The sequence below is a fragment of the Erinaceus europaeus genome, chromosome X (genome assembly GCF_950295315.1).
Source record: "Erinaceus europaeus chromosome X, mEriEur2.1, whole genome shotgun sequence".
NCBI lineage: Eukaryota > Metazoa > Chordata > Mammalia > Eulipotyphla > Erinaceidae > Erinaceus > Erinaceus europaeus.
This window is the reverse complement of record NC_080185.1, coordinates 83314026-83327354: the sequence shown is the minus strand read 5'-3', so window position 1 is coordinate 83327354 and position 13329 is coordinate 83314026. Positions and strand designations below refer to the sequence as shown.

At 41.1% G+C, this 13329-nt stretch overlaps 1 protein-coding gene and 1 long non-coding RNA gene across 2 annotated transcripts; both read left to right on the top strand.

Moving 5' to 3' along the window:
* The first annotated feature begins 2844 nt into the window (after positions 1–2844).
* LOC103126945 (zinc finger X-linked protein ZXDB-like) lies at positions 2845–5757 on the top strand. The gene has a single exon (XM_060183297.1). It carries the CDS (start codon positions 2928–2930, stop codon positions 5484–5486), a length of 2559 nt encoding a protein of 852 aa, XP_060039280.1. The 5' UTR covers positions 2845–2927; the 3' UTR covers positions 5487–5757.
* Positions 5758–5768: 11 nt separating this feature from the next.
* LOC132535854 (uncharacterized) lies at positions 5769–12004 on the top strand. The gene is made up of 2 exons (XR_009547602.1): positions 5769–10736; positions 11415–12004. It is a non-coding gene; the product is annotated as an uncharacterized LOC132535854 (long non-coding RNA).
* Positions 12005–13329: the final 1325 nt, after the last annotated feature.

Genomic DNA, 13329 nt, shown 5'->3' with positions numbered 1-13329 from the left:
GCAAAAGTGCACAATAGTCTGCAGTGAGTCAGTATATGCAGCAAGCAAGTAGAAAGACCTAAAAAGACACCATAAAGTTCATAATGAAATAGTGTCTATTTAGAATTAGATACCTCCCTCACCTACTTCCTATTATACTTTCCTCACTCACTCCCAAGCTATCCTTATCAAAGTAAGGGCTGCAAAAGCTGAATAAGGGCAAGAAACTGGCCTACTTTAACCATGACTCTTTAGTCACTATCAAGTCACTATCCCTTTTTCCTCCTTTCTCTCTGAGTCCCGATGTAGCTAGAGTTCAGTGCACTCTTATCTTCTTCCCCCTATCACTTCTCGCCCCCTGGGAGTCTGGATCAAAATTAACCAATTTTGGGGTGTGGAAAATAGGAGTTCTGGCTTCTGTAATTACTTCTCCGCTGGACATGGGCATTAGCAGGTCGATCCATACCTCTGGGCTGTTTCTGTCTTTCCCTAGTTGGGTAGAGCTCTGGAGAGGCGAGGTTCCGGGACACATTTGGTGAGGTCGTCTGCCCAGAGAAGTCAGGATGGAGTCATGGTAGTGTCTGGAAGTTGGCAGGACATAAAGCGAGACAAAATGGTTAATGAACAAGAACCAAAAGGTAGGAAGAGAACAGATGAAATTAGGAATCATAGGGTAGAAGAAAACTAGGAAGTCCATTTCAGGCATGTTTCTAGGGACCCACAACTATGGTATTTTTTCCTGAGTTTGATAGCACACATGAAGTTGAATAGAACTATTGTCTGAGAAAATGGTGTTAGAGTGGAGAAGAGGGCTAGAAAGTTGGATTATGGCAGAGAGTAGCTCCCATTCTTTAAAAACATTCTATGGATAAAGTTAACTATTTACCTCTATCCATCCCACCCAACCCAGGGCAATATATATATATGATTTGTCACCAGAGCCTGTGTAACATCTGAGGGCCTATTGGTCTGAGCTGGCAGCTCGTGGTCAGAGCTGGGACCATTGCAAGTTGCACTCATTTCAGGACCAGTCTTCCTTGAGTGACAGGGCAGGATATCCTAGCCACACTTGGGATACTCGGGAAGCCCCGATACTCGGGAAGCCTGAACCATTGCTGTTTTATGGTGAGGGCAAGGTCCTGGGAAGGCCAATGAGAGGGCTTATAATGACTTTCCTGATAGAAGTGACCAGTGGTGGTGGTGGAGAGAGGGATCCATTAGAGATCTAGGCCCATCATATTTGTGTGGGTATCCAAGGATTCCCTGACTAGGACTCCAGCATCTGTCACTTTTAAAAGAGATGGGATGTAAGAATTCATTAAACTCTGGGCTCCCCAAAATCTACTCTTCACCCTCGACCTTCCTCTTGCTAGATATTTCACTCTGCATTAATATAAGCCTAAATTCATGGATGACAGACAAACTGACCAGTCATCACCATCACGAAGAAGGTTATTAGAGGGGGGCGGGCAGTAGCACAGCAGGGTTAAGCACACATGGCACGAAGCCCAAGGACCTGTGTAAAGATCCGGGATGGAGCACCTGGCACCCCCACCTGCGGGGAGGGGGGCGCGGAGCTTCACAATCGGTGAAGCAGGTCTGCAGGTGTCTATCTTTCTCTCCCCCTCTCTGTCTTCCCCTCCTCTCTCCATTTCTCTCTGTTCTATTCAACAACAGTGACAGCAATAACAACAATAAAAGACAACAAGGGCAACAAAAGGGGAAAAAATAGACTCCAGGAGCAGCAGATTCGTGGCGCAGGCACCGAGCCCCAGCAATAACCCTGGAAGCAAAAAAAAAAAAAAAAAGGTTATTAGACATCACAGCCCAAATCTATTACAATGAGACACACCTGGGGATGATTGAACCTGGTTGGTTGGCTGTACATTTTCCTCAGGAGAGATTCTTGCCGTGACTGAAGAGTCTAACTACCCTCATCACATTTAAATGGTACTCCTGCCCAGAGACCTCTAAAATTAGAGACTCAATCTGGAATTCGACTGAGGAATGTCTTCATTATGCTGTGAGAGTTGGATGTGAAGCTCACCATGGAGTAGCCAGTGACGGAGGGGCAAAGACATCAAGTCCTGCACAATATAGGGTGGGCCCAGGAGTGGGTTGGGATTTCCAGGTTTCAATATACTTGGTTTCATCCTCCAGACGTCACGTTTCTTGACCTAACAATGCTAATTTATTATTTTTTTGGCTGCAGCTCTACTAATTCCCCTCTCTGCTACATGCATGTTTGCTTTTTATAAATCATTTAAACATGCATCTGCATCAAGAGGAGGAAAAGTGAACCATGTGATGCATTTCCTTGAAGGTCTTAGTGGAGACAGATCTGAGTAGTGACATTGTGGGCAGCAGGGAAGGACATCATTGACCGTGTGCAGTCGGAATTGTTAGCATTATGGTAGCTTAATGTTGACACACAAACTATCCTCCCAGAGATATTCTGCTTTTTATTATGTCCGTCCAGTTGGCCATTCAATAAATAACCCTGAACACATGAAAGTCAGTAAGCACTGTGTTTACCTAGCACTGAACAGGCCTGGGAGGTGGGGTGTGGGGTGTGGGTCCATGTATTTTGGTGTAAGTATTGTGGTTTTAATTTAAGTTGCATTTAACAGCTATGTAGGCATTCCAGCTCCATGTACTGAATGAGGTGTCTGTTCTCCATGATCTAAGAACCTGTCTTGATTTCCTATCATTAATTGTGGAACTTCTACATATATGATCGACCCTGGCCGTTCTCCTGTGTTCCTGGGACCCGGGACCAGAATATTTAAATCACTGTGGCGTAAAATACGTCTTAATATCTGATAGGGCCACTTTCTGCGCATTGCAATTTTTTTTTTTCTTTCAGGAATGTGTTTGGGCCCGCGGCAGGGGGCGGGGTTGAGCCTCCTGCACCACTCGGGTTCCAGCCTAGCCTCACGGACACTGAGATGGAAATCCCCAGGCTGCTCCCAGCTCGCCAGACTCTACAGGGCAGCGTCGCTGGCAGCTCGGTTGGCAGCAGCCGGGTTTACGGAGGTCCTGACCAGCGTGCTGGTCAGGTAGCCGCAGGACACTTTCTGCTGCTGCGGGGCCCTCAAGATGGCGGGTCAGGGCGGCAGCGCAGGGAGGCCCGCGCCGCTTCTCAGGGCCCCGGCCAGAGCACATTGGCTTTGAGGCCTAATTACTCAGTTGGCTGTGGCGGCGGCGGCGGCGGCGGCGGCGGCATCGGCGGCGGCATCGGCGGCGGCATCGGCGGCGGCATCGGCGGCGGCATCGGCGGCGGCATCGGCGGCGGCATCGGCGGCGGCATCGGCGGCGGCATCGGCATCGGCGGCGGCGGCGGCGAAAAGGACTTTTTCCTGGTGCTGCTAGATCCGGTGGGTGGAGACTTGGAGACCTTGGGCGCGGGACAGGCCACAGGGCCTATGTGGAGGGAGGTGACCGAACCTGGCCCAGGGCTCCGGGGGGGAGAGACTAGCGTGAACCTCGTGAGCTGCCCTGCATTGGGCCCTTGTTGTTTGTCCGCGATGCCGGCCCGAGTCCCGGCCCTAGTCCCTAACCCTGCCAATGGCCTGAGCCAGGCCAAAGCCTTCTCAGGCACCGTTACCATCCACAATCAGGACCTGCTGTTGCGCTTTGACAACGGCGTCCTCACTCTGGCCACGCCCCTGCTTCCAGCCTCCCAGCCTGGAGTGCAGATCTCACAGCCGGGAGGTCTGATCCCCCCACAGGCAAGAGTCCTGCAGATTGCGCAGCCAGGCGACTGCCCTGAGCTGCCGCCTGACCTCTTGCTAGAGGAACCTACTGAACCCACCCCCACTCCCGTGCCTGAGGAGGAGATGGAAGGCCAGGCAGCCTGCGAGAGCTCAGGTGGGCCACTGGGCCCTGGCCCAGGTATAGTGCTATACATGTGTCCTGAGGCACAGTGCGGACAAACTTTCCCCAAGAAGCACCAGCTGAAGGTGCATCTGCTGACACACAGCAGTACTCAGGGCCAGCGGCCCTTCAAATGTCCCCTGAGTGGCTGTGGCTGGACTTTCACCACATCATACAAGCTTAAGAGACATCTTCAGTCACACGACAAACTGCGACCTTTCGGCTGCCCTGTGGAGGGTTGTGGCAAGAGCTTCACCACGGTGTATAACCTCAAAGCGCACATGAAGGGCCACGAACAGGAGAACTCTTTCAAATGCGAAGTATGCGAGGAGAGTTTTCCCACACAGGCCAAGCTCAGTGCCCACCAACGCAGCCACTTTGAGCCAGAGCGGCCCTATCAGTGTGCCTTTTCTGGCTGCAAGAAGACATTTATCACGGTCAGTGCCCTTTTTTCCCATAACCGTGCACACTTCAGAGAACAGGAACTCTTTTCATGTTCCTTTCCTGGCTGCAGCAAACAATATGACAAAGCTTGTCGTCTGAAAATTCACCTGCGTAGTCACACCGGTGAAAGACCTTTCCTTTGTGACTTTGATGGCTGTGGCTGGAACTTTACCAGTATGTCCAAGCTCTTACGGCACAAAAGGAAGCATGAGGATGATCGGAGGTTCATGTGCCCGGTAGAAGGCTGTGGGAAATCTTTCACAAGGGCCGAACATCTAAAAGGCCACAGCATAACCCACCTGGGCACAAAACCTTTTGTGTGTCCCGTGGAGGGCTGCCGTGCCAGGTTCTCTGCTCGCAGCAGTCTCTACATTCACTCCAAGAAACACTTGCAAGATGTGGACACTTGGAAAAGCCGTTGCCCAGTCTCCACTTGTAATAAACTCTTCACATCCAAGCACAGCATGAAGACCCACATGGCCAAAAGGCATAATCTCCATCAGGATCTCTTTGCTCAGCTAGAAGTTGCAAATTCTCTTACACCCAGCAGTGCACTTACCAGCCAGGGACAGAGCGATGTCAGTGATGCAGAACTAGTCTCTCTCTTCTCTGATGTGTCTGGCAGCAGTTCTGCTGCAGTGCTGGACACAGCTTTGGTGAACTCTGGAATCTTGACTATTGATGTGGCTTCTGTGAGTTCAACTCTGGCAGGGAATCATCCTGCTAATAATACTAATGCCTTAGGGCACTCTGTGGACTCTCGGGCCTCAATGACCACTGGTGACCTTCCTCAAAGTCTGGACATCTCCCTCTTTTTTGGAGCCACAGCTGAAGGTTTCCAGCAGAACCCTTTAGATGGGGATGATACCCCAAGTCTCAATACAGGGCCTTTGGGGCCTCTGGGCTCTTTAGCTATGAAAAGCTCGGGTCAGGAACCCCAAGCTCTGACCCCCAGCAGCAAGCTAACAGTAGACCCAGATCCCCTGACCCCTTCAAGCAGTCTTTGTGAAAACAGTGTCTCAGAACTGCTGATGCCAGCTAAAGAGGAATGGAACAAACATCCTGACTCTGACTTCTTTGGACAGGAGGAAGAGACCCAGTTTGGGTTCTCCAATCCCACAGGCAACCATAGCTCTCAGAAAGAGACAGATCTTATCGCTGTGACTGACAGCTCATTTTTGGTATGAACTGTTCATTCCTCATCACTTTTATTAATGACACTCAACTTTATGGATATATGGACTGAATGTGTATATGCAGCCATGTCTCATAGGCTTCACAGAAAAATAAGAGAACTCTAGAGCGCTGGGCTACACGTTTCAATACTTGAGTTCTTGACTCTGGAACTTAACAAGTAGGGTGCCCTGAGCAAGTTACTTAACCTATCTGAGCCTTAATTTCTTTATTTATAAAAAGTTATGAATGGATTGTTTACTATTTAGGCTGTAGATTGGTATCTTTTCAATGGATTGTTTACTATTTAGGCTGTAGATTGGTATGTTTTCATGGTTTTGTGCTCTTGAAACAAGTAGGACGTGATTAACTATTGCATGTGTTTCAAATACAACAAAAAGTGCACTGGGAGTTAATGATCAGAGATTGTGGGTGTGGTGCTTAGTTAATGGGCATTTTACACAATGAAAACAGGTTTCTAAAATCTAGTCCTGTTGCGTATAAAAACAAAGTCTAGATTGTTTATTTGTTTGTGGAGGAAAGTGATACTGTCTCACAGTGTTATACTGACTTTTCTTATTTTGAATAAGTGGCCTTAGTTATTTAGTTTCTAATATGAGTATCCCTATTTGTAAAATAGTCATTTAGTTGTAAATATACCTGGTGCATTTTTAATGCCTTTCCCAAAAGCCCCAACATTTAGTTTTTTAAAGAAAATGTTAGATTTTTTAAGTTCTAGTGAATCTTTATTGCCTTTAATGTTGCATCTCATTAATTCTTTGAAAAAAGGAATTGGCAACATAATTTAATATTACAGTTGTGCAGGCACCATTTGTTTACAAGGCTTAAGATGCAAGGAAGTGAACTATTTGCATACATTAGAATCTGTATGATTCTTAAGTGACGTTGCTCACATGCATATTAGGCCAAATTATAGTCTTTCTTGTGTATTCAAAGTCAACCCTTGACTGAATCACAATAGACCCTGGGGTTCTATGAAAATTTGGGGAGGGCCATAGTGGATTCTTCTTCCTTTCTGTAGCTAGAGGTCTCATCCCTTATGTAGTTTTAGATTGAGAAATTTTGTTTGCATTTTAGAAAAAAAATTGTATATCATACATGAATATACCATTTATGTGTCATTTTCACAAGTGATGCTCAGGATTTTGTGAAAAGTTTTGACAAAATTCCAGCTATAATTCATATTAAAATATTTCCTAGGTCTCATTTCAAATATATTTTTCTTAATAATATTTATGTATTGTATATGTATGTGCACATATATATCTCAGAACAAAAAAGGATATTTTAACCTTTTCCATTCAGTTCTGAGTTTCATCTTGATTTGTGTTTATAACAATTTTTTCTCTAGTGTATACACACTATTCTTTGCCTTGTTTTCTTTGTAAAAATGTCAACTAGATCTTTTATGTGGTCAGCATATCTGATGCCTTTACTTAGCCCATCTTTTTCAGTATACTATTTATTGTAAATCTGAGTATATATTAACAAAATACTTCTTGGATTAGATGTCAGTATGTTTTATGAATTAAGTGATAATGGGGTATTTTATTAAGATTTTAGTGAAATATTTAGTTTTACTTTTTCTAGTTTTTGCAACAAAGTAGTTCTGCTAATAAACTCAGCAGTGTGAAACCTTTTAACAAAGTGTATTTGTATGTAGTTGTTTCTGGATAACAATTATAACACTTTGGCAATATACTTTATAATGTGCCTGTTTAGTTTATACTTGTATTATAATTATTATAATTATTGTAATTATTCAGTGAAAAAAGCAAAAAATAAAGAAAAGAAAGAAAAGGAAACTACATATTTCAATTTAAAATTCTCATTTTAATTATTTAAACCTTTCCAACAGATCTTACTCAGAATATTGGAAAAATTTAAGACTGTCCTAGAAATATGTTGTTTTTAGTGGAATCCTCTTAAGTAAATTCTGTTTCATATATATGAAGAGAGAGACAGAGAGGCACCATATACTCTTACTTCAAGGTGGTAGGGTCATACACATACACACACAAGACTGAAGAGATGATTTATCAGATAGAAGTATGGCATAACACAGTACCACTGAGGAAGGTCCAATGCTCTCTTTATAGATCCATCTGTCATCTGTATGTATGTATGCCTGTGTATCTCTCTCTCTCTCTGTCTTTCTATCTTATCTGTATATCTGTCTATCTATCTATCATCTATCATCTATCTTCCTTCTACATTGTTATCTTACCTATCTATATGTAAGAATTCCCCACAGTGGTGAAATCATAAATGCACTAACTCTGGCTCTACAAAAAGTAAATTATGGCAGGCTAGGAAATGTATCACCATATAGAGCACATACTTTACCATGTGCAAGGACCTGGGTTCAAGCTCCTGGCCACCATATGGGAGTACGTCACAAATGGGAATCTTCACAAAGAGTGAAGAAGTGCTGTGGTGTCTATTTCTTTTCTGTCTCTTTCTCTCTCTTCTTCTTAATCATTCACTCTCTATGAAGGAAAAAAAATATATATGTTGGAAACAGTAGAATCAAGCAGTCATAAAGGCCCAGTGAAGATCTTAAGGCAAGGAAAATTGTGTGCATGTGTGTGTCTGTGGGGGGGGGGGGGGTATTTTAAAATCCTTTCACTTTTTTTTTGTTTTGTTCCCATTACAAGTTATCATAAGCTATATTTTTGTTGTATTGGTGGTAATTATCAAAGAACAAATTCCACTTTTAATTTTCAGGATATATTTGTTTTTATGAGAAAGAATGTGAGAGATCAAAACATTGCTGAACTCTGGTATATGGCACTACTGGGAATTGAACCTGAGGTCTCTTGGACCTCTAACATGCAAATTCTATACTTTAAATCTGAGCTGTTTCCCCTGGCCTGGTTCCACTTTTCTTGTTTAAAGGTTAGTTCAAAATATTTCTCTTACAGTTATTTCTTTCTTTCTTCCTTTCTTTCTTTCTTTTTTCCTGTTGTGGTGTAAATGGCATGTATATGGGGTTGGAAGTATGACTATAAATGTAATGGTTTCATTTTTTTTGGTGTTGATATAAATGTACCATTGTTTTAAGAAGTAGCTCACGATAAATGGTGGTTTTGTCTTTTTATTCCTTACTCTATTAAAATGTAATTAGTTGAAAACACGGTAGCAAAATTATTTGCTGGAAGATTAACATCCAGGGAACTATGCTGAACATGTTGATAATGTTCATGTCAGCCTTGAAATTTTTGCCATTATCTCACAAATAATTGAATATCTTGAGTAGTAGAAGTAAAACTGGATAGAATATAGGACTGATTTTTCTCTGCAGATTATAAACTTAATCTTCCTATTCACTCTTCCCATCCATTACCAGGCTTTGATATTTATGAGAGTTTAATTATTTTTATGACAGTTTTGTTATTTTTTATTCCAGATAAGGCACTGATTAACTCTCAGTTTGAGAATACTCATAATCCCTTACTAACTAGTAATTAGTAACACAGTGATCTGGGTATATTGTTTTGAAGATATTTTAACTTATTTCTTGATAGTGAAGTATCTTTTCTTGATAAAAATAAGAACATTTTGATTGATGGTGTTGCATGTGTTTTTCCAAATATGTATAAAGTACACATAGGTAAACTATATATTCATCTACTTAGCAACCAATTAGCTATTGTAATTTCATGAGCAATCTTGTATAGCTAATTTCGACTCTTTCCCTCTTCTAGTATTATTTTGGAATAAGTATCAAACATCACATTAGACTGTATAATAATCAACACATAGTTGTTTATGGCATAGAATTTTTGGGAAAATTTCATTCATACTTAAATGTAACAATAATATTTAATCTCAATAATTATCTTTTCATAGTTATAGCCTTCAAATATCTCAAGTGCTATTTGTTTTTATTAACTAGAATCCAAATAAGTTTCTTATATGTCTTCTTAATCTATATATTTCCCCATTATCACTATGTTTACTTGCAGCTTTTTTCTTTAAAGAAATAAGATTGTATCACATGGTATTTACCACAGGCTTAATTTTTTTTACTACATATCTGTATTGTTATTTAAGTTCCTCTAACTTCTCTCCTTGAAATGGCAGTTGGATATGACTTGATTATGTTGGAAATATAATTCTGGGGTCAGGATTTTCTTATAGCTTGTGTTTTCTTTTATTAGTTGATGTATGTTTGTTTTTCTCTTATGTTGTGATAATCATAGTTGCTGCTGTTTAAAGTATTAATCCACGTGTGGTTTTGATATCATAAATTGTTCCTATAAAATTATACTAGGATATATAGAAATGTTGTTCAAATCATTTATAAAACATTTAATCAAATACTTAATGTTAAATATTTTCTGAAATAATTATAAAATTCATGTGAAATAAAAAGGTCAGCAAAATGGGTTGAATGTTCTCACTGTTTATCTTAGTACCTTTTTTGATATGAAACTGTTCTTTAAGAAATTTTCAGCCAAGAGCTTTTTTATTTTTTATTAGTGACTTAATAATGATTAGTAAGATTGTGGGATAAGAGGGGTACAATTACATACAATTCCCTCCACCAGAGTTCCAAATCTCATCTCCTTCATTGGAAGTTTCCCTGTTCTTTTTCCCTCTGGGAGTATGGACCAATATTCTTTATGTGGTGTAGAGCATGGAAGGTCTGGCCTCTGTAATTGATTCTTAGCTGAACATGGACATTGGAAGGTTGATCCACACCCCTACCCTATTTCTATCTTTCCTAGTGGGGTAGTCTGTCCAGGGAGGTCACAGTGGTATCATGGTAGCATCTGCAACTTGGTGGTTGAAAGACAGTATGATATAAAGCAAATTGTTCAATAAAATGGTACCCAAAGATGGGAATAGGGCAATTGAAATCAGGGGTCGTTGTGTGGTTTCCGGAAGCTGGGAAGTCGTTTTTAGGTATGTTCCATGTGGCTCATGACTTTCGTAATTCTTGTCTGAGCCTGTTAGTTACCACACTGGTGGACTAAGGGTCTGGGAAAATGGTGTCAGAGTTGAGAATAGGACTAGACCACTGGATTAAGGCAGGTAGTAGCTCCCAAATATGAGACACATATATAAACACTATTAATTGTTAACCCCATCAGTCTGACCTAGGGCTCATGTCTGTTCATATTTAGCACAGGAGGCGTGTAACCTCTGAGTCTCTGTCAGTCTAGGCTCACAGTCCATGGTCACAACTAGAAGCATTCTTGGATGCACTCATTTCAGGATTTTGAGTGTCAAAGTAGGTTAGCCCAGTCTCCCTTCAGAGAGTAGGGCAGTCCCTACCATTTTAGCCAAGAGCTTTATAGGAAGCAGACCCTCAGTAAAATTTCTAAGTATACTTGAATAAATTATTCTTTATCGGTGTCAGGTTCTTGGCTAGAAAATGATCAACAATGTATTCTTTTGCTTTTCCACTTTTTTAGTATACAGGGAAAATATTGTGTGCTTTGGCATACTTTGATGAGTTTAAATAATGTTTTTCTTTCTCAGTTCTACCTGCTATAAGGGATGATTAAGGATAATGTAACACTATTCATATGCCCTGAGTGGAAGCATTATGCATAGGTATATGTTTCTGTCAGATTCATTTGTCTCTATATTTGTTATGATCCCAAGGTCAGGCTTCACTGTAACTATTGGGCCTGTTGTATCATGAAAATCTGATAATATAGAAGAAAGGTTTATTTTTCTCTGTGGTCTGTAGTTCTCATCATTTGTGTTTCTCCAAATTAGAAGGAAAGATTGAATGCTGATATTTTATGAACACCTATTCAATGAGTGTAGTGTTTTGTATTTTGTGGAAGATCTTCACAACTGGTATCTTATTTGTTGCTCACAGTACCCTCATATGGTAATTTAAGCAAAGCAAATTAGTCAAATCACATTCCAAGTGCATTTTGGCTAGTGGCTACAGATTAAAGCAAAAAAAAATTCATTTTAGCTCTTCATTTCTATCCATTACACTTTCCTCTGTCATACCTAGTTGCTGTTTTAAATTTTAAGTGGTTTATCTTACATTCTCCTTAATCTTTTCCCTACTCCATTGCCTTGAATATGCATTTGAACATTTTTCATGCATTTACTTTTAAAATTTGTAATGAATAAATCTCTTCCTGATATCAACCCTCAGACCTTATCCTAATGGCACATTTACTTCTAAAAACATTCATGACTACACTGCAATTTTATATGTACAGCACATTTTTTTTAATAAAAAAAGATAGTACTATGTGTATTGATGACTCAAATGAGGAAAATAAGATTCTTTCTTATTATTCTGTTAATAGTGAATTTCTGATAAGATTTTGCCTACAAGATTTGTACAACTTTACTTCCTCTCATACACTCACTGAACACTGTCTATGGATAATATAAAGCAATGGCAAGCACTAACATTTTACCACTTTGAAATATTTCTGTATTCCGTGTGTGCAAATGTACATCTATACTTATATTTTAATGTATTCACTTCGTGAAAATAAAGTTGAAACACTTTTGTGAACCAGAGAAATGTTCATGATTTTTTTAAATTTATTTTTTATTTAAGAAAGGAAAAATTAACAAAACCATAGGGTAGGAGGGGTACAATTCCACACAATTCCCACCACCCAATTTCCATATGCCATCCCCTCCCCTCATAGCTTTCCCATTCTCTATCCCTCTGGGAGGATGGACCCAGGGTCGTTGTGGGTTGCATAAGGTGGAAGGTCTAGCTTCTGTAATTGCTTCCCCGCTGAACATGGGCGTTGACTGGTCGGTCCATACTCCCAGTCTCCCTCTCTCTTTCCCTAGTAGGGTGGGTCTCTGGGGAAGCGGAGCTCCAGTACAAACTGATGGGGTCCTCTGTCCAGGGAAGCCTGGCCGGCATCCTGATGGCATCTGGAACCTGGTGGCTGAAAAGAGAGTTAACATACAAAGCCAAACAAATTGTTGAGCAATCATGGACCCAAAGCTTGGAATAGTGGAGAGGAAGTGTTGGGGGGGGTACTCACTGCAAACTCTAGTGTATTTCTGCTTTCAGGTATATATTTTGTACTAGTTTTTGGATATGTGTGAACATATGCTCTCTCACAGAACCTGGTCTATATCTAGGTTTTGAGACTTTGTTAGAAAGTGATCCACTTGGGATGGAATTAGAGAATACTATGAAAGGAAAGGTCTCACCTGAGTAATGAAGCTGAAGGGTTGTCATTCCACACTTGAAGTCTCTGGACACAGTCTGAGCTGAAGCATGTTGAGGCGGCAATCGTTGCGTTGATAAGGTTGTGATCAGCAGATGCAATATTATTTGATATGGATTGGGAGAGGCATGCGGGAAAGTGGGCCCTATCCTAAGGTTCCAGGACTGGGGGAAATATAGGTTCTCTAGTGGAGATGTGAGGTTCCTGCTGTCTTAGGGTTCAAAAAGACAATGGATAGTTAATATTATCATCACATTATTTGGTATTTGGGTTAACTTTGAAAAGTCCTTTTCTTAGGGTTTGCTGTATAGTACCTAGTATCTTATATAGTGCTGCCACTGGTTGTTTCTGATCTATTTGGTCTAGGCTTTTGAAGGAGTCCACATATCAAATACACAGCCTATATATTAAAAAGATTCAGTCTGTGTTTTTAAAACTTTGAGACATAACAATTAATTTTCCCCCTCTCATATTAATTAGTGATTTATATGGCTACACTTTACTAGGAGTGTACATAAACACCATTCCCACCACCAAAAGACTGTTTCCCATCCCACCTTCCACTGGCACAGGAAGCCGCATGTCCACCCTCCCCCTCACCACAGGGTTTTTACTTTGGTGCCCTGCTTACAATTTAGTCAGATCCTGCTTTTAG